Source organism: Asterias rubens, chromosome 10 (assembly GCF_902459465.1).
Source record: "Asterias rubens chromosome 10, eAstRub1.3, whole genome shotgun sequence".
Classification (NCBI taxonomy): Eukaryota; Metazoa; Echinodermata; class Asteroidea; order Forcipulatida; family Asteriidae; genus Asterias; species Asterias rubens.
Genome location: NC_047071.1, coordinates 84,641 through 102,925, shown reverse-complemented (window position 1 = coordinate 102,925; position 18,285 = coordinate 84,641). Strand labels below are relative to the sequence as shown.

Below are 18,285 nucleotides of genomic sequence, written 5' to 3'. Positions count from 1 at the left end.
TATTGTGATATAAAAGGCAGTGGACACTATTGGTAATGACTCTTAATAATTGTTAGCATAAAAACTCACTTGGCAACAAGCAATGGAAGCTGTTGGTTGTATAAAACATTGTAATTTTTTTCAAGTTCTTGATTTAGAGACCTCAGAAATAGATTATGAGGTCCCAAATATAAGCATCTGAAAGCACACAATTCGTGGAAAAAGTTGTTTTCCCTCCATTAGGTATCCTGTTACCTCGACAACCAATTGACTGTGGACAACCAATTGAGTCAAATTCTCAAAGTTTTTTTATATGCATAAAATATTTTAAAAAACTGGTCTTTGACAATTACCAATACATGTAGTGTACAGTGTCTTTAAAAAAAAGGGGTAAAATACACGATAAAGAGAACAAATGCAAAGCATACTAAGATTCATGCCTTCATATACATTATTGTACACTTAATTGACAGAATCTCTTTATATCATGCTCTTCATAGTGAGGGTTGACTATAGTTGTACCTCAATTGCCGCGAGGTGGTTCTAAACTTGTGCGAAATTGTTGTTGCGCTAATCTGTTGTGTCAGCGAACAGTGCGTTTCCTAAATCAGCAGTTCAGTTACATGCAAGTTAAAAAATATTTAAAAAGTCTCAATGTTTTTGCACATACCATTTGTTCTTGCCTGAAACACTGCAAAATTGAGAAAATGTTTTTGCACTGACATATTACTTGTTCCTCATAACAAGTTGAAATGATGATAAACACATAAAATTACCTCCACTCTTTTGACCTAGTCTTCAGTGGAAAGTTTGGAAGCACTTGTTTTCTGTGAACATTTTGTTTCATTCCTATTGGGAAATCATACTCCTTGCAGAGTCAGTATTGAATTGAAGTTTCTTGAATAAAGTAAGACTAGGCCCTGATATTGAATTTAAACATACTGGCAAGTTCTAAAAACAATTAAAATAATATACAAGTACAAACAAAGTGTTTTTTTTAGTCTGTGACATCAATGATGAGCGGACAAACGAATTCTGAATGTCTGATTCCAAGGGAGAAGCTTGGATACTTCTTCTTGTTAACTACAACTTTCTCAGGACTGTGAGCCCCTGGGCCGGGCTTCCTGGTCCCATCACCTGGCATAACGTTCCTCCCAAGCATGGAGTAAAGAGGCTTCTTCTGTTTTGTAATATCCGGGTGGACAGCGTTGTGACTACCAGGTCCAGGTGTCTTGGACATATCCTCCAAGTAACCTCCGACCTTGGGGCGCGATGTCATTGCAAAACTGGCACAGGATTTCTTGTTTGGCACCTTGGGTCCAATCAGATTAGGAAGAGTGTAGCTGTTGGAAGCAGGGCTCTGGTCTCGTTTCCTGAATCGTGTGCGTGCTCTCATGGAGTAAGCTGGGGCGTGACGTTCACCTTGTGGGTGCACCTTTTCTGGACTGTAAGCGTATGGTGAGGGCGTTATAAATGTATCTGAGTAGAAAAAGAAAACAAAACAAATTAGTTAACAATGCATTTAAATTCAGTTTTAAAAACTTTTAAAAGAAAATAAGCAGTGGGATTCGCTTCAAGTGTAATGCTTGTTTTTGCACAATTAACCTTTTGAACTTAAAAGTTTCAAAAATACTTACTTGGATCTTTCTGACGGCCTAGTATGGAGTATGCTGGTGTTCCATCCTTGCCACCCCTTGTAATGGCTGGATTGATGAAATGTGCTGGTCCAGGACTGATGTCTTTTCCGAACACTGTAAAACAAGGGGCAAAAACAAAACTGATTAACACCACATAGGATTAAGAAATCATTTAAAATTAAAGGCATAAATTTCTTTTTAAACTTCTATTATAAACTCTCACGCAGGCCTATAGTTTTAACTTTTAAGGAAAACTACTTACTTGAATTTTCAAGTCTGTTGCCAAAGGAGTAGGATGGTTTCATGTGTTTAGTGAAGTCGTGCTGTACAGCACCACATGTTGATGGGAGTCCATAGCGACCAGGGCCAGGTCCTGATAGAAAGGAAATAAAAGGTAAGAATAAACATCAGCACAGTTCACAAATAAATTAACTTGAAAGTCTACTTTGTTTGTTATGTCTTCATTCAATAATTAAAAGGTTCTTTCCACATCATTTATAAATATAAGTTTTAAAATTCAATCAATGCATAAAGAATGTAGACATGCGACTCGCGACAGGAACTCAAAGTTTTGTTATTTTGTTTTTTGGAAGAATGATGAACGAAGTTTTAAATACACTTTTCTAAAAAATAGTGAAGACAAAACGTCGATGTCATTAAGTCTACCCACCTCTTTCTCTTGCAGCAATCATTGGACTTCCATCTTCCTTTATTCCACTTGATTTCTCCATTATTGCTTGCTTGCTGTCTTATTTCGTTGAATTTAACTTTAAAAATCGGAGGAAGTTACTTCAGACTCGTTAGTTGTACGTGGCACACTCGGGGTAAAGTAGCTGACGCTGACTGTAGCGAACGATCGTGATGAATGACTACCGATGAGTGTGCAACAGGTGTTTTTGTAGTGTGCGTTGTGTACAAAGTTGCCAGTAAACTACACTCATCACTAAGGACGCACAAGAGAAGTTTGCTACTTGGCAACGAAAAATGAATATTCATTTACTAGTATAGCGCCACCAACACGTTGGAAACGTCCAGGTATTTTAATTCGGTTAGAAGTTAAGTCAACAGAGGGCGCAATATTTTAAGTCTGTAACTTTTCAAGATGTCGGACGCCGATGATGATTTCATGTGCGATGAAGAGGAGGATTATGATTTGGTGAGTCGCTAAAACAATGAGAATTACTCAGAAGGGACAGCTCAGAAGGACTTAAGTAGCTCTTAATTTGTCAAATTGTATCTGAATGATATCTGAAGTAACTTCGTTGTCTAGAATTCACCACTAAATAAAAGTCACACGGTGAACTTTTTATGACATTGTGTTATTGACAAACCAGACTCTAAAAAAATCGCCCCAAAACCAAATCGCCCCAAGTCAGTTCATAATTCCACACCCATTTCAATAAGTTAAAAATCAAAGATCAAACATAAGTGATGTACATTTTTATTAAATGATAGGATAACTTTCCGTATGGCGCCACCACTTTTTCACTGATTTTTACAAAAAGGGATATCTCATTGAGGTAAATTAGATACTTATTTGTTTTATATCGAATGAAAAAGTGGTGGCGCCATACGGAAACTTTTCCAAATGATATCTAGTTACTTACTTGTAAGGCTTCAATAAAGAGCAAAACAGAATAAATGTTGTATTTACTGTTAGTGTTACCCCTTACACAGCTCAAACAAATAAAAAAAAAAGACAAATAAATCGATCGGCCTGGATTTTTTGCGGCCAAAATGGTTTAAAACTTTAGCTCAAACTTTTTTTTTGTGTTTTCAACTAGTCGGTAATTCAAGATGAACACTTTTTATACACTTTAAAATAAGGTTTTTGGACATTTAACTGTTTAACATTAAAAAAAGGTGAAATCCTTTTAAAAATGTCCCTCTCTGAATGTTTTAATACAAGAAAACCGACAGAAAACATCAGGACCTTCCTTTGTTTTGCTTGCAAGTTGCAATTTCACAAGTTGGGCCTACTATTGTAAAACTAGAGAATGATTTCCGTAGAATTTGTTTTGTTACAATTATAATAAAGGTAACTTTGCAAAGTGCCAAAACAAATTTACATTTATTCCAAAAACAAATTTACCTCAAGTGCCCCAGGGAAATTGCTGTGCCCCTTCAAGCGTGAAATTCAAGTCCTGCTTGTCAAAATTACATGTTTATTTCTCCTTAATAAATCTGGAATAGGCATTGGTACCATTATAGGCTTTATTTTATATAATTTGTAGGTATTTGGTATTCATACCCTAAAACTAAAATGTTTGAATAATTCTTTGCATAAACAATTTTTTTTTTTTACACAGGAATATTCAGAAGACAGTAATTCAGAACCTGACGTTGATTTAGAGAACCAATATTACAATTCCAAAGCTCTCAAAGAAGATGATCCACGGACAGCATTGGACAGCTTTCAGCGGGTAGGTTAAACAGCCTTTAAAGGCACTGGACACTTTTGGTAACTACTTAAAAAATTGTGAGCATAAAAACTAACATGCAGAGAGCTGTTGATAGTATAAAACATCGTGAGAAACGGCTCCCTCGTCGCCTACTCTTTTATTCCTTTATTTAAGTATTGAAGAGTTGTTGATATTTTCACTGTTTTTGAATGATAGGTACTGGACCTTGAGGAAGACAAAGGAGACTGGGGTTTCAAGGCACTCAAACAGATGATTAAGATCAACTTTAAATTGGTGAGTGTCCAGTTATAACATGTTTTATGGATTTCAATTGTGTAGCTCCTGCACTTGGGATTAAAAAAAAAATAAAAAATTCTGAGTCGATCTTCTCACCAAACAGAATGTATTTTGCTGATTAGTGATTCCTTGGTACATGCCAAAGTCAATAGTATTATTTGAGTGATAATGCCCTCTCCTGATAACATCTTTACGAAACACATCTTGGCTCGAATTTTGGTTTGATGGTCTTCCTGTTTTTATCGATTCAACATCTTTGCCTCAAGAGACAGAATGATTTTCAAATGTTGAGATTGAGTCTCACGCATGTTTCAATCCTGCTGAGTATCACCCAGTAAACAGAAGAGATGAATCTTTTCTTAGTGTTTTGTCAAATCAAACAGTTTAGATAATTGAACTGTGTTCTCATTCTGGTCTAGTAAACATTCTGAGCTACAAGTCCTGCGGTCTTGTTGATTTTCCTCCCAAATACAAGCCCTGTACACTATGTTTACAAATGTCTTCATGGTCAAGCACCAAAATACCTCACAGAAAACTTTATCCTCTACAATACTGGTCATTCTGAAGACTGTAGAAGGCTCCGCTCTGCTTCTGACGTCACACGCTTGGTTGTTCCTCGCTCCTATAAAAAGGCTGGAGACAATCTATTTTTCAATGCAGCTCCTAAGCTTTGGAACCAACTGCCCTGTGACGTCAGTGAAGCAGAGTCTATTTCGATCTTCAAGGGGTCTCTCAAAACGTTTTTGTTTCCCCACTGAGAGCCTCTTGTAATTTTCTTTTGTTTTGTTTTCTACTTATGTTATTTTGTTTATCTTGTGAAGCGCTGTGTTAATTGTAGAGCGCCATAGAAATGTTTATGATTATTATTATTATTATTATTATTATTATTATTATTATTATTAGGTCTTACATGTTCATGTTCGATTGATGACACTTTTTGAGTACAATATAAAAGATTGTACGTGTATGATACTAGCGCTTTTGGAATACATAACAGAGATAAAATACATGTATGACCTTGGCTATGAAAGAGTTAATATTGTCCTATGCTCTAATCTTCACATGTCATGAATGATTAACAATTGTCAAGATTTTTTTCTCCAGGGAAACTATGAAGAAATGATGAAACGCTACAAGCAGCTTTTAACCTACATCAAGGTGAGGCTAGAGCTGGGTTTTTTAAAATTTATTTTAAAAAATCTGTTCACCCAAGGTGTACCCAAAAAATTGTTATCACCACTAGAGCCCCTTATAAATTGTTATCACCACTAGAGCCCCTTATAAATTGTTATCACCACTAGAGCCCCTTATAAATTGTTATCACCACTAGAGCCCCTTATAAATTGTTATCACCACTAGAGCCCCTTATAAATTGTTATCACCACTAGAGCCCCTTATAAATTGTTATCACCACTAGAGCCCCTTATAAATTGTTATCACCACTAGAGCCCCTTATAAATTGTTATCACCACTAGAGCCCCTTATAAATTGTTATCACCACTAGAGCCCCTTATAAATGGTTATCACCACTAGAGCCCCTTATAAATTGTTATCACCACTAGAGCCCCTTATAAATTGTTATCACCACTACAACCCCTTATAAATTGTTATCACCACTAGAGCCCCTTATAAATTGCATAATATACTAAGCCCAATCACAAGCCCATACAATGGTTTCCAATAACGATCATAATAAAACAACAAAAACCATTTGGATACAGAATCTATACAATTTTTGTCTCAAGTATTCAAAAACAGCTCAACAATATTGGTAATTTTTAACACTTGCTGATCCATTATTTGTAAATAGACCACGGTGGGATTTTGTACATGTTACACAGGGGTTTCCCTTAACTTTTTTTTTCAATCGTCCGCCGGACGAGTCAACCAAAATTCTCGATCGCACGCAGGTTTTTTCACTGGCCCGCATGTATTTACACACAAAATTTTCAAAAAAAACACAAAAAAAACCCACAAAAACGTAAGTGAAGCCCTTAAAATTGCGTTTTTGGAGGATTTAAAATCTTAATTTTTACCTTAAATTATCTCTTTTCCATCAACAACAACTTTAATGACTTCGTGGTTAGGGGGTCGGTTGATTTGAACATGTTTTGAACTCCCTTTGCAACAAAATCTTCATGAATCAACGATCAGTCAACAACGCACATCAAGAAATAATTCAATGAACTTTGCACCGCAACGCCCTCTGTTGGCAAAAGTTGTCCATGTTATTAGAATTCCTCCAAGGCTGTACATTGTGCACAGTCTGCAGGCATTATGCACAACGTGCGACAATTCTTTACTCCGTTCGTATACTTTATGGCGCTGTATATACTGTAACGCTCAAATGGGTTAATCAGTGCGCTCATGGTGCTCCAACATTCAGTATTTAGACCTTTTTTCCTTATCAAGCCTGGAACACCAGGATGAACCTCTTCTCTTTGCCAAAACTCTACTGGGTTCTTTAATGTCAATACACAACACACTGCACTTACGGATATACAGTGTACGTTCCATCCGAAGGACGTAGCAATAATGGTTAAGTGTTTTTTTATAAGGACACGTGTTATGACTGGGATTCAAACAACAGAGTTTGAGTCCGATGCTCTTCTTCGCTCGGCCACGGCACCCCATTCAATGACAAAAATAAGATTTATTTTTCAGCTAATAGCTGTAAGAGTTCTTGACAAAAGAATTGAGTTAAATGTGATGATCTTGTTCATATTCTGATAATCCTTGTTATTCCGCCACCCTTTCTTTTTACCAGAGTGCGGTAACGAGGAACTACTCAGAAAAGTCCATCAATAGCATCTTAGATTACATCTCCACCTCTAAGAACATGGCCCTCCTGCAAGAATTCTACGAGACGACGCTCATGGCCCTCAAAGATGCCAAAAATGACCGGCTGTGGTTTAAAACAAACACAAAGGTAGAAATATCAAATGATCTGGGCCCAATTTCATGGCTCTGCTTATCGTAAGCAAAGAATCCACCCTTGTTAGGCCTGTGAGACTTCCGCCTTATAGCGGAAATCCGCTTTTTAAATTTCCCCTTTATACTTTTTGTCTTGTGAGCTCTGCCTTTTATTTTTGACACTGAAAATTGCCTATGTTTCTGTTAATATTTTGTCTACGCTGTCGTACAAAGCCTGTTATTCATTCTGTAGTGCAGGCCCAAAATCCGGACAAGTTTTCTGGGTTTTTTTCACGACCCGCTCACAGGTAAATCAGTAAAAGCAGTAAATTCTGCCCTGTAGCCCTTACATCTGTGTGTTTCACAGGTTAGCAAGGTATTTTGCTTGTGTGCATATGTACACAGCATTAAGCAGTGTGCTTAGCTTACACCGCAAATGTAGATATCAGGGAAGCTGGAAATGGTGATGGTAAGCGCAGAATTCGGTAAGCAGTGCAATGAAGTTGTGACATGCAAGTGATTTTAAAGAGAGCGGGGGTCGATTTCACAAAGAGTTAGGACTAGTCCTAACTTAGGACTAGTCCTAGGAGATATACAAATTGCATGGATAGTCCTAAGTTAGGACGAGTAACTGGTCCTAACTCGAGATAAGACTAGTCCTAACTCTTTGTGAAATCCACCCCTGGAGGTGCACAACAACTACTGATGTTATGCTTGTTCTTTTTAAATATTGGCTGAACATTATTATTTTATTGTGTACCTGTTTTTATAACCTTTAGTTGGGCAAGCTGTACTTTGACAGAGAAGAATTCAACAAACTTGCCAAGATCCTCAAACAGCTACACCAGGCGTGTAAGGTAAGACCTCAGAGTCAGAAAACTAAACCATTCTACTATTCTACCATTCGAGCTCTTTAATGTGCAGTGCATCTGCATCTACATGTATCTGAGGAGTTACTCTTAATAGTAAATTCATAAATACCTCAGACAGTTTCGCTATTCCTATTGGTGGAGAGCGCGTCACGTGGGTGTGTATAAACCTTTGTTTATGACCAGTAAAAAGTGTTGAAACATGGGCGTGACACGCGGGTTTGCACCTGTGCTTATTAGAGCAACGGCCGAGACACTTGTGCCACATCACGCGCAACGCGCACAGCATTCCCTTATAAGGAGTTGTTTACCCGAGGGCCTTGACTGGGCCTTACCATTTCATAGCTGGAGGGGTGTTGTGTTGAAAGAAATCATTGACAAATTATAGTTTTTGCATTAATTTTACTTTTTGACTATAAGTGTTGATGTTTTTTTACCGAAAAGGTATTTATGAATGGGAATCAAAGTGTGTTTAATCGGTTTTCAACTAGTGGTTTAAACCCGCCGAGGCCTGGTTCTTGATAATTTACCTCAGATTCGTCTCTGTAAAATTATCAAGAACCAGGCCTCGTTGGGATTAAACCACTAGTTGAAAACCTCTTCACCACACATTGATTCCCTTATTAAGGTACAAATTAGTTTTTCCTTTTACCTTTCACTGATATTTGATTACAAAGTACTGTATGCTCAACGATTTCTGAGTGTTGCCGAAAAAAAAGAGGAAAATGGAGCCATGATGTTTTACTTTCCAGAGGAAATGCATTAAAAATAACTGCACAAGCATGTGGCATGGGGTGGATTTCACAATAACACTAGTCTTATCTCAAAGTAGGATGAGTTACTTGTCCTGACTTGGGACTAGCCTTAAGTTTTGATGACTCCTAAATAATCCCAGGACTAGTCTTAAGTTAGGACGAGTAATTCGTCAAGAACTCAAGATAAGACTAGTCTTAACTCAATGTGAAATTGACCCAAGGACAGTTTATTTTCTGTTAATTAACAGTGGATATCAAAATTACAAAGTCTATATACATGTACATGTACCACAATAAATCATTGTGTCTGTGCAACAAGGTCATAACTCCATTCTGCAATAAAATCATAACTGTGTGCTACAAAGTCGCGTAATTTAACAGAGAAACGACCATTTACATTCTAAAATTCACACTTTTGGGAAACTCTGTTAGAAATATGACCTATATAACAAAATTGTAAATATGCTTTATATTTTTAATTAAACATATTCTGGACTCGCTTCATTTACAGACAAAAGACGGAACAGACGATCTGAAGAAAGGAACACAGCTTCTAGAAATCTATGCACTGGAGATTCAGATGTACACAGCACAGAAGAATAATAAGAAACTGAAAGCACTGTATGAACAGTCACTACAGATCAAATCAGCCATTCCACATCCACTCATTATGGGTGTTATAAGAGGTACGTACTGTAGTGGATGAACAGTCACTACAGATCAAATCAGCCATTCCACATCCACTCATTATAGGTGTTATAAGAGGTACGTACTGTAGTGGATGAACAGTCACTACAGATCAAATCAGCCATTCCACATCCACTCATTATGGGTGTTATAAGAGGTACGTACTGTAGTGGATGAACAGTCACTACAGATCAAATCAGCCATTCCACATCCACTCATTATGGGTGTTATAAGAGGTACGTACTGTAGTGGATGAACAGTCACTACAGATCAAATCAACCATTCCACATCCACTCATTATGGGTGTTATAAGAGGTACGTACTGTAGTGGATGAACAGTCACTACAGATCAAATCAGCCATTCCACATCCACTCATTATGGGTGTTATAAGAGGTACGTACTGTAGTGGATGAACAGTCACTACAGATCAAATCAGCCATTCCACATCCACTCATTATGGGTGTTATAAGAGGTACGTACTGTAGTGGATGAACAGTCACTACAGATCAAATCAGCCATTCCACATCCACTCATTATGGGTGTTATATAAGAGGTACATACTGTAGTGGATAAATAGTGACTACAGATCAAATCGGCCATTCCACATCCACTCATTATGGGTATTACAAGAGGTACGTACTGTAGTGGATGAACAGTCACTACAGATCAAATCAGCCATTCCACATCCACTCATTATGGGTGTTATATAAGAGGTACATACTGTAGTGGATAAATAGTGACTACAGATCAAATCAGCTATTCCACATCCACTCACAATGGGTGTTATATAAAAGGTACGTACTGTAGTGGATAAATAGTGACTACAATTCAACAAATCAAGCCATTCCACATCTACTCATACTGGGTGTTACAAGAGGTATGTACTGTAGTGGATAAATAGTCACTACAGATCAAATCAGCCATTCCACATCCACTCATTATGGGTGTTACAAGAGGTATGTACTGTAGTGGATAAATAGTCACTACAGATCAAATCAGCCATTCCACATCCACTCATTATGGGTGTTATAAGAGGTACGTACTGTAGTGGATACAGAGTGACTACTTATCAAATCAGCCATTCCACATCCACTCATTATGGGTGTTATAAGAGGTACGTACTGTAGTGGATGAACAGTCACTACAGATCAAATCAGCCATTCTACATCCACTCATTATGGGTGTTATATAAGAGGTACGTACTGTAGTGGATAAATAGTCACTTAGTTTTGGCTTTATAATTGGTCATCGAAGTGGCATGAAAATAATTATAGAAAAACACCATTTGTTGCACAAATTTGTTAGCTTTCAGATGCCTGAGAAAGACTTTGGGCCTGAAGGCTTTCTCAGATTAAAATATTTTAGTGAGAAATTACCTCTTTCTCTCAAAAGCCATGTTATTTCAGATGGAGCTGTTTCTCACAATGTTTTATACTTTCAACAGCTCTCCGTTGCCAAGTTAGTTTTTGTGCTAACATATATTTTGAGTACCAAAGATGTCTAGTGCCTTTTAATGTGCACCATAGATGCAGCATTATTTAACAACTGAACGTTTATGCCGAAAAGATTAATCATGATCCTCATGTCTTTTATGTGTAGAATGTGGAGGAAAGATGCACCTTAGAGAATGTGAATACGAGAAAGCACACACGGACTTCTTTGAAGCATTCAAGAATTACGATGAATCAGGTAGCCCAAGAAGGACAACGTGTCTCAAGTACCTGGTCTTAGCCAACATGCTCATGAAGTCCGATATCAACCCGTTTGAATCACAAGAGGTACAATTATGTTACATGTTACATCATTTGTTTACAAAAAGAGCCACAGAGCCTTGACTTCCAGCAGGCACAATTTGTACATCAAATAAAACATACAAGCTTGGATTTTATAGGAGTTTGATATAAGAAAAATCAAGATATTTTTAATAACTTTTGATTTGAAAAACAGGGGGCACATATCAAAACTTTTTCCTCTGTTATTTGTTTGAACTTTTCCATTCAACACCCCCCTGCTATTCATTGTTTACCCTTGCTTTTTTCCTGTATGCTTTCTAACCCCATTCATGTATAAATTTCCACTTCACTGCTTATGTTACACTTAGTTACCTGTTCATGTTTGTTGTGTTGTCATTTAGCCTTCAAGAAAGACTCTGCTAGGGTCGAAACGTCAAGCCAATAACAATTGTTTGCAACTTTTCAATTTATGTGGAAACTATGAAACAAAATATAAACCTTCTTCTATGATCATTTTACAAGGACAGGTTTACTTAAACTTTTGAACTCGACAATTACAGTAACATTTTCAGAAAATCATGCAATTTTGAGTGGTGTGTTTTATTTTACCTTTTTTGGGACTTACTTTATTTTTGATTTACCCCACTTGCCTTGATAGAAAAAACCTCTTTATTTTCCCACTCTGCAGGCAAAACCATATAAAAATGACCCAGAAATCTTGGCGATGACAAACCTGGTCAGTGCGTATCAGAATAACGACATTAATGAATTTGAGAAGATTTTAAAGAATAACCGGCGGAACATTATGGACGATCCATTCATCAGGGAACACATTGAAGGTGAGAATCCCACAAGATAATTTGTTTTTATGCAATTTGCTAAGACACCTGAAGGCCAGTTCAGTGTCCAGTGTGGGCTACAAATCTTTCTATTTTGAGACACGCAGACACCGAATGTAGTATGTGCCTTGTAACACTGCTGCGTTACCAAAGACTAGACATGCGCACGCAGGGATTTTTTTTACTCAGCGTGCAATAGTACTTTTCGGATGGAACGAAAAATGCACGGTGAGTGACGTAGCGTGCAATAGTACTTGTATTTGCTATCTTGGGTGTTATATAATATAAACTAGTTTGAGAAAAGATTCCCTTCGAGGTAGTATGGCTTGGATAATTTCTCCCCCAAACGCATTTGAATCTGAGGAATGATTCATGCATGAATTGTTTCTCAGGTTTCTGCGGGTTGGTGTTCTTATGCAAATGCTGCGGCCAGAGATTTGGTTGGTACCGGCTGTCGCCTCGCTAAATGTGGATGGATTCTATGTTCTTATGCAAATACCTTGACGTTTTTTTAATAGTTGATGTTTTAAAGGATTTGGGTACTTTTTCGAAATGTCCATAGATTTACATTAAACTTACAGGGTTTGAAGATAATGATAGTAGAAAGCTCCCCTTCAAATATTACTTACAGAGGTGCTGTATTTTTTAAGAAATGAGTAAAACAATGTCATGAAAATACGTTTGTAAATGCTTCAAATAATTTTGGTCTCATGAGACCAAAATTGTTTTCATGACATTGTTTTACTCATTTCCCCAAAACTACAGCACCTCAGCACGTAATATTTTCAGGGAAGTTTTCTACTATCATTATCTTCAAACTGTGTAAGTTAAGTGTAAATCTGTGGACATTGTGTTTTTTGTCCTACAAAAAGTACATACACCCTTTAAGCTAAAACTTTCATATGTGACTTTATTGCATCTTTCTTAATTTTAAAGGAAGGACAATTTTGAAGGATAATGTAGTTTAACATTTTGCTTGGAGTGTTGACTAAATGGTTCTCCTTTTAATTTTGTTTATTGCTCGTTCTGCAATTTGATGTTTTAATTGTTCCGGCAAATAACTGAGTATAAGTCTTCTGAAAACTTTATTAAAAGAATCGGAAGTTGAATAAGGGAATCAATGTGCGGTGAAGAGGTTTTCAACTACATGTAGTGGTTTAATCCCAACGAGGCCTGGTTTTTGATAATTTTACCGAGACGAAGTCGAGGTAAATTATCAAGAACCAGGCCTCGGCAGGTTTAAACCACTAGTTCAAAACCGATTCAACACACTTTGATTCCCATTCATAAATACCTTTTCGGTAAAAGAACATCAACACTTTGGGTGAAGAAGTAAAACATATGCAAAAATTATAATTGTTCAATGATTTCTTTCAACACAACACCCCTCAAGCTATGAAACGGTAAGGCCCTCCGCCACCCTCGGGTAAACAACTCCTTATAAGGGAATGCTGTGCGCGTCGCGCGCATCGTGTGATGTGGCACAACTGTTTCAGCCGTTGCTCTCGACCAATAGGAATGAAGAAACTGTCTTATAATTACAGGTGCAAGCTCGCGTGTCACGTCCATGTTTCAACACTTTTTACTGGTCATAAACAAAGGTTTATACACACCCACGTGACGCGCTCTCCACCAATGAGAATAGCGAAACTTTCTGAGGTATTTATGAATGGATGATTTACGTTTTTTGAATAATTAGGTTGGACAGCAATGTGTCAATTTCCCTCTTTGCTTGTTACAGACATTTGCACCCATACAGTTTTTATATCTCAGGCAGCGTTTGTCCTTATTTGCCTTTGAAGATCATATTCACAGCTTATCTTCCTTTGTTTCTTCCCACAGATTTGCTGAGGAACATCCGTACTCAAGTGCTTATTAAATTGATCAAACCCTACACAAGAATTCATATTCCTTTTATCTCACGAGTAAGTATAAGCTCTAAAGCACATGCAAGTACTTAAAAATGTATGTCATTGAAATTGTTAGTAACCTAGATACATTTTTATGACACTGCTTGCTTTAAAGGAACATTACAGAATTGGTTTTTGCTAACAAAACAGTTGCTGGCAGTATAAGCACTTTAAGCACAAACCTGTAGAAGTTTAAGATCGATCCGCCATCTGGGTCACGAGAAGATAGTGAAAAACCAATTGCAAATTTTGCATTGCATCAATGCCAAAATAAAAATGAATAAAACACTCACTGAGCGATTAACTCCAAACGCGAAGTTAGATTATTTATTTCTCATCAAATATGACATTTCAGACGGAAATATTTTAAGGGATGTGTTCAACTATCATCATCATTAGACCTTGTATGTTTTATGTAAATCTGTGATCTTCACGATTTTTGTTTCTTACCAATTCTGTAACGTTCCTTTAAAGGGAACGTACTCGTTTGGTATTTACTCAACACAAATATTAACTTAAAAACTGACTTGGTAACAAGCATTTGGGAGCTGTTGGTAGTATAAAACATCGTGGGAAGTGAATTCCTCTGAAGTAACGTAATTTTCGAGAGAGAGGTAATTTCTCACTAAAATAATAAAAGACTTCTAGCTAGAAGTCTTTTGTTCCTATCTGAAAGCCCACAAATTCGTCTAGCAAGGGTGTTTTTCTTTCATCATTTTCTTGCAACTGTGATGACCAATTGAGTTCAAATTTTCACAGGCTTGTTATTTTATGCTTATGATGGGATACACCAAGTGAGGACACTGGTCTTTGGCAAATATTCTATTCAGGGAATCTGACCCTGGCCAAAAATGGCGCAACCATGGTCTTAATTAGGTGAGGTTTGCAGTAGCACCATGTGTAAATCTCTTTTGAGAAGAACAAGTAGTTGATAACTCAACGTTTCGATAAGTATGCTCTGATAATCTTCAGGAAGATGCTGGACCCTTGCTCCTAATAAGTACTGCCTTGTAGATGAACAGGTAGTTGGGCTTGGCTCAATGGAGCGCAAAGGCAGGCACAGAAACAGGCTAGAGCTCGGCTTATTAGCTCGGTGAAGCATTCAGGATGGACACAATGTCATATTGGGGCTAATTGCATCAGGTGAACTGGTCTAGATGGATAGCAATGAGTGACATCCTATATGTATATCAAGTAATAAACCACAAGGGAAATTGACTGGGAAAATTAAATAACTTTGGGGTTGAACAGAGAAAAATTGACCAGAGCAGGATTTGAACCTGCGACATGCAGATTAGCATGCCGGCGCTCTACCAACTGAACTAGCTAGCCCTATGTTGTCGGCCTCCCTATTTTTGTCAATATCTTTGCACAGGGACCCAGTCAGAAACTATTCATCCCAAAATTATGCATATTTATTGAATTACATTTTGTATTCCTTACAGGAGCTGAACATTGATGTATCAGAAGTAGAAAGCCTGCTGGTGCAATGCATTTTAGATAAGTAAGTCAACTTCAATTTATTACAGACAGTTGAAGCTAATGATTGGACATCAGAGATTCATTTTGCACGTACTACATGTACTACTTTGTAGCTGCAGTTGCTCGCATGGTTGGCAATCCATGAAATTATCTGGAAAGTTTACGATTATAAAAGACAAATATCTTGCCATTATTTTTATAGTCGATAAAGAAAACTGTTAAACATTCACACATATTTACTGATGGCCAACACAAAATTGCATGGTTACTGCTACTTACCGAGAGTAAAACAGCTTTTGTTGGCTTGTAAACGCAAGTTATTACACCATTGGCATGGGAGAGATTAATTCTTTCAACCCTCCAGGTATCATGAAATGTGATAATTTTACCACAAGGGGTGTCCAAGTTTGATCCAAGTTGCATCTGATGCAGTAGTTGTTGCCACGAAAGCTCATGCAGTTTTTTGTGGGGAGTCGTGGCCGAGCGGATAAGAGCACCAAACTCAAGCTGTGGTGTTTCTATTCAGTAGACACTTGTGTCCCTGAGCAAGACACTGCAGTTGCTTCTCTCCACCCATGGGTAAATGGGTACCTGTGAGGGCAGAGATGGTTCTTGTGGTTGCTTTAGCTTAGTGCGCTACATATTTGGCAGCATAGGCTGTATACTCCCGCAGGGAGCTGAGATGGTTTAAGGAATGAAATGGCCCAGTGATTAGGGTAATAATGTTGGAAGCGCTTTGAGACATGGTGTATTAAGCGCGCACGATATAAAAACCGAATATTATTATTTATTATTATTTATTAGTTAGCCTTTAAGTGCTACCACCACCTTCCTTGTTTAATCTATAAAAACAACTCAGCAATTTTTTATTAAGGAAAACAGTGTATAACTTGAACTTTGCTTAGAAAAGCTGTCTCTTTAATTTATAATGTGAACGAGATTAGAAGAACTGAAGAAACATCATGCACCATTCATACCAAGCAATTATGGTTAAGTGCCCTGCGTTTACCTGCATTAGTGTCCCATGAGGAATCACAGATTTCAAGATTTCCTAATTCATGCACAATCACTACATTGCAAGTTGAAAAGACCCTTGGCCAACAACGATTATTGTAGTTTGAATGAAGGTAGTGCATTCTGCTCTACCAGCCAGACTCCTTACTGACTGTGAAGGGGATAACCCTGTTTTATCCCAATGAGCATGTGGCTATGTGCCCCTGGCAGCAGTTAATTTGGACTGATAGCCAAAATCAGTTAAGTAGCTCTTAATTCCTTATTGACTGTGAGGGGGGTAACCCTGTTTCAGCCCCAGTAGTACATGTAGGTGGCTATGTGCCCCTGGTGGCAGTTGATTTGGGTCAATAGCTCAAATCATTTAAGTGTAGCCCTCACCTTGAAGTGGCTTTCCTTGGCTTTGTGATGTTAGCAGTCTATCATTAAAACAAAATCAAATCTCATAATGGTTCCAATGATGAACCATGTAGTGTATGACTAATTTGTTTATTTGTCTTTTTCATTGCAGTACAATATGTGGGCGGATAGACCAGGTTAACCAATTACTGGAGTTGGATCGCCACTCTCAGGACACAGCGAGGTACCAGGCACTGGATAGGTGGACGGCCCAGCTAGCGTCTCTACAACAATCCGTAGGAAACAAGATGGCGTGATAGTAAGCACGTTCTAACCCCCCTCCTCCTTCACCAATCAGATGTTTATAAAAAATTAAGAAGACAAAAAATTAATAATGGATTTTTCATTTGTGTTTTTCTTTTTGTATTTTGGAAGTTCACTTTGTTACATTGGAAAATGTGATGGGAGAAGTTTATTCTGTCTGTGTATGTATGGCCAAAAGAGGGCGCTATTCATACAGCAGAGACGAGCATACCATGAGCAATGGACTCTGCACTAGGAGACTTTGAGACGCTGGTGGCAGCAGACATAACAGTCCTTTTTTGAGGCTCTGTTGCGTGCATGCTCATTATTGCGCGCGTATGCCTGAGCACGCACGCTACTGTGAAAAAGGACCATCTAAAAGTCTCCCATTGCTTGGATATTTTCCAAACCCAGTTGGGGCTAATTTTTTGGCTCTGTCAAAAGTCGGTGAAAATTGTTCTCTTAAGTTTCCAATTTGTATCTATATTTTAAGCAGAAGACCTAACTCGGCACAAACAAAACAGACACTTGCCCAAATTTCATGAAAGCATTGCTAAACATTTAGGCCCTGGACATACCTTGGGACACTCACCACTTGTCACTGATGTAGAAATATAAATTTCATTAAACCCTTTCAGCACCAATGGCAACTTAGTCAACTGTGTATATGCTCTGCTTGAGCCCCATTGGCTACCTTAGTCCACCAAGACACAAGCAGCACATAAGCCTGAGCACAAAGGCCATTTGTCAAAAAGCTTTAGTTTTGTCCATGTTTACCCTCCACATTGAAGCTGACTATGGTTGTTAACAGAAAGATCTGGGGCTGATTTCACAAAGATCTAAGATTGATCGTAACTGCAAATCAATCGTAGTTGCTATGAAAATGGTGATGTCACAATACAAATTACTATGGTGATACTGAAAAATTGTCTTGCGATGAATTTTATTGCTTTATGAAATCGACCCCTGATCTGTCTGATGATGGTGAAATAAAACAATGTTGCTGTAATGCAATCTCTTCCATTTAGACCGGAATTATCAGGAATGGCAAACACCAACAGAGCGCAGTATGGTTGTGTAGAAAAAAAAAGAGTTTGGATTCACAGAACACATAGGGGAAATAAAACC

General features: G+C 37.7%; 2 protein-coding genes across 2 annotated transcripts; one reads left to right on the top strand and one right to left on the bottom strand.

Annotated features, from left to right (window-relative positions):
- Positions 1-138: 138 nt before the first annotated feature.
- Positions 139-2,508, bottom strand: LOC117295837 (outer dense fiber protein 3-like). Its single transcript, XM_033778609.1, has 4 exons — positions 2,287-2,508; positions 1,879-1,989; positions 1,617-1,730; positions 139-1,458 (listed from the first exon to the last, which is right to left on the bottom strand). Exons 1-4 carry the CDS (start codon positions 2,345-2,347, stop codon positions 977-979), a joined length of 768 nt encoding a protein of 255 aa, XP_033634500.1. The 5' UTR covers positions 2,348-2,508; the 3' UTR covers positions 139-976.
- A 186-nt stretch (positions 2,509-2,694) lies between these two features.
- LOC117296043 (COP9 signalosome complex subunit 2) lies at positions 2,695-18,047 on the top strand. The gene is made up of 12 exons (XM_033778903.1): positions 2,695-2,772; positions 3,926-4,039; positions 4,235-4,312; positions 5,420-5,473; positions 7,083-7,244; positions 8,008-8,085; positions 9,364-9,538; positions 11,140-11,318; positions 11,962-12,112; positions 13,955-14,037; positions 15,468-15,526; positions 17,027-18,047. The coding sequence occupies exons 1-12, from the start codon at positions 2,719-2,721 to the stop codon at positions 17,169-17,171; spliced, it is 1,332 nt and encodes a 443-aa protein (XP_033634794.1). The 5' UTR covers positions 2,695-2,718; the 3' UTR covers positions 17,172-18,047.
- Positions 18,048-18,285: the final 238 nt, after the last annotated feature.

Coding starts and splice junctions, on each gene's coding strand:
- LOC117295837 (XM_033778609.1), bottom strand. CDS start 2,347: ATGGAGAAATCAAGTGGAATAAAGGAAGATGGAAGTCCAATGATTGCT. Junction 1,990..2,286: donor GATTGCTGCAAGAGAAAGAG/GTGGGTAGACTT, acceptor CCTTTCTATCAG/GACCTGGCCCTGGTCGCTAT. Junction 1,731..1,878: donor CAACAGACTTGAAAATTCAA/GTAAGTAGTTTT, acceptor CTTGTTTTACAG/TGTTCGGAAAAGACATCAGT.
- LOC117296043 (XM_033778903.1), top strand. CDS start 2,719: ATGTCGGACGCCGATGATGATTTCATGTGCGATGAAGAGGAGGATTAT. Junction 4,040..4,234: donor CATTGGACAGCTTTCAGCGG/GTAGGTTAAACA, acceptor TTTGAATGATAG/GTACTGGACCTTGAGGAAGA. Junction 11,319..11,961: donor ACCCGTTTGAATCACAAGAG/GTACAATTATGT, acceptor CCCACTCTGCAG/GCAAAACCATATAAAAATGA.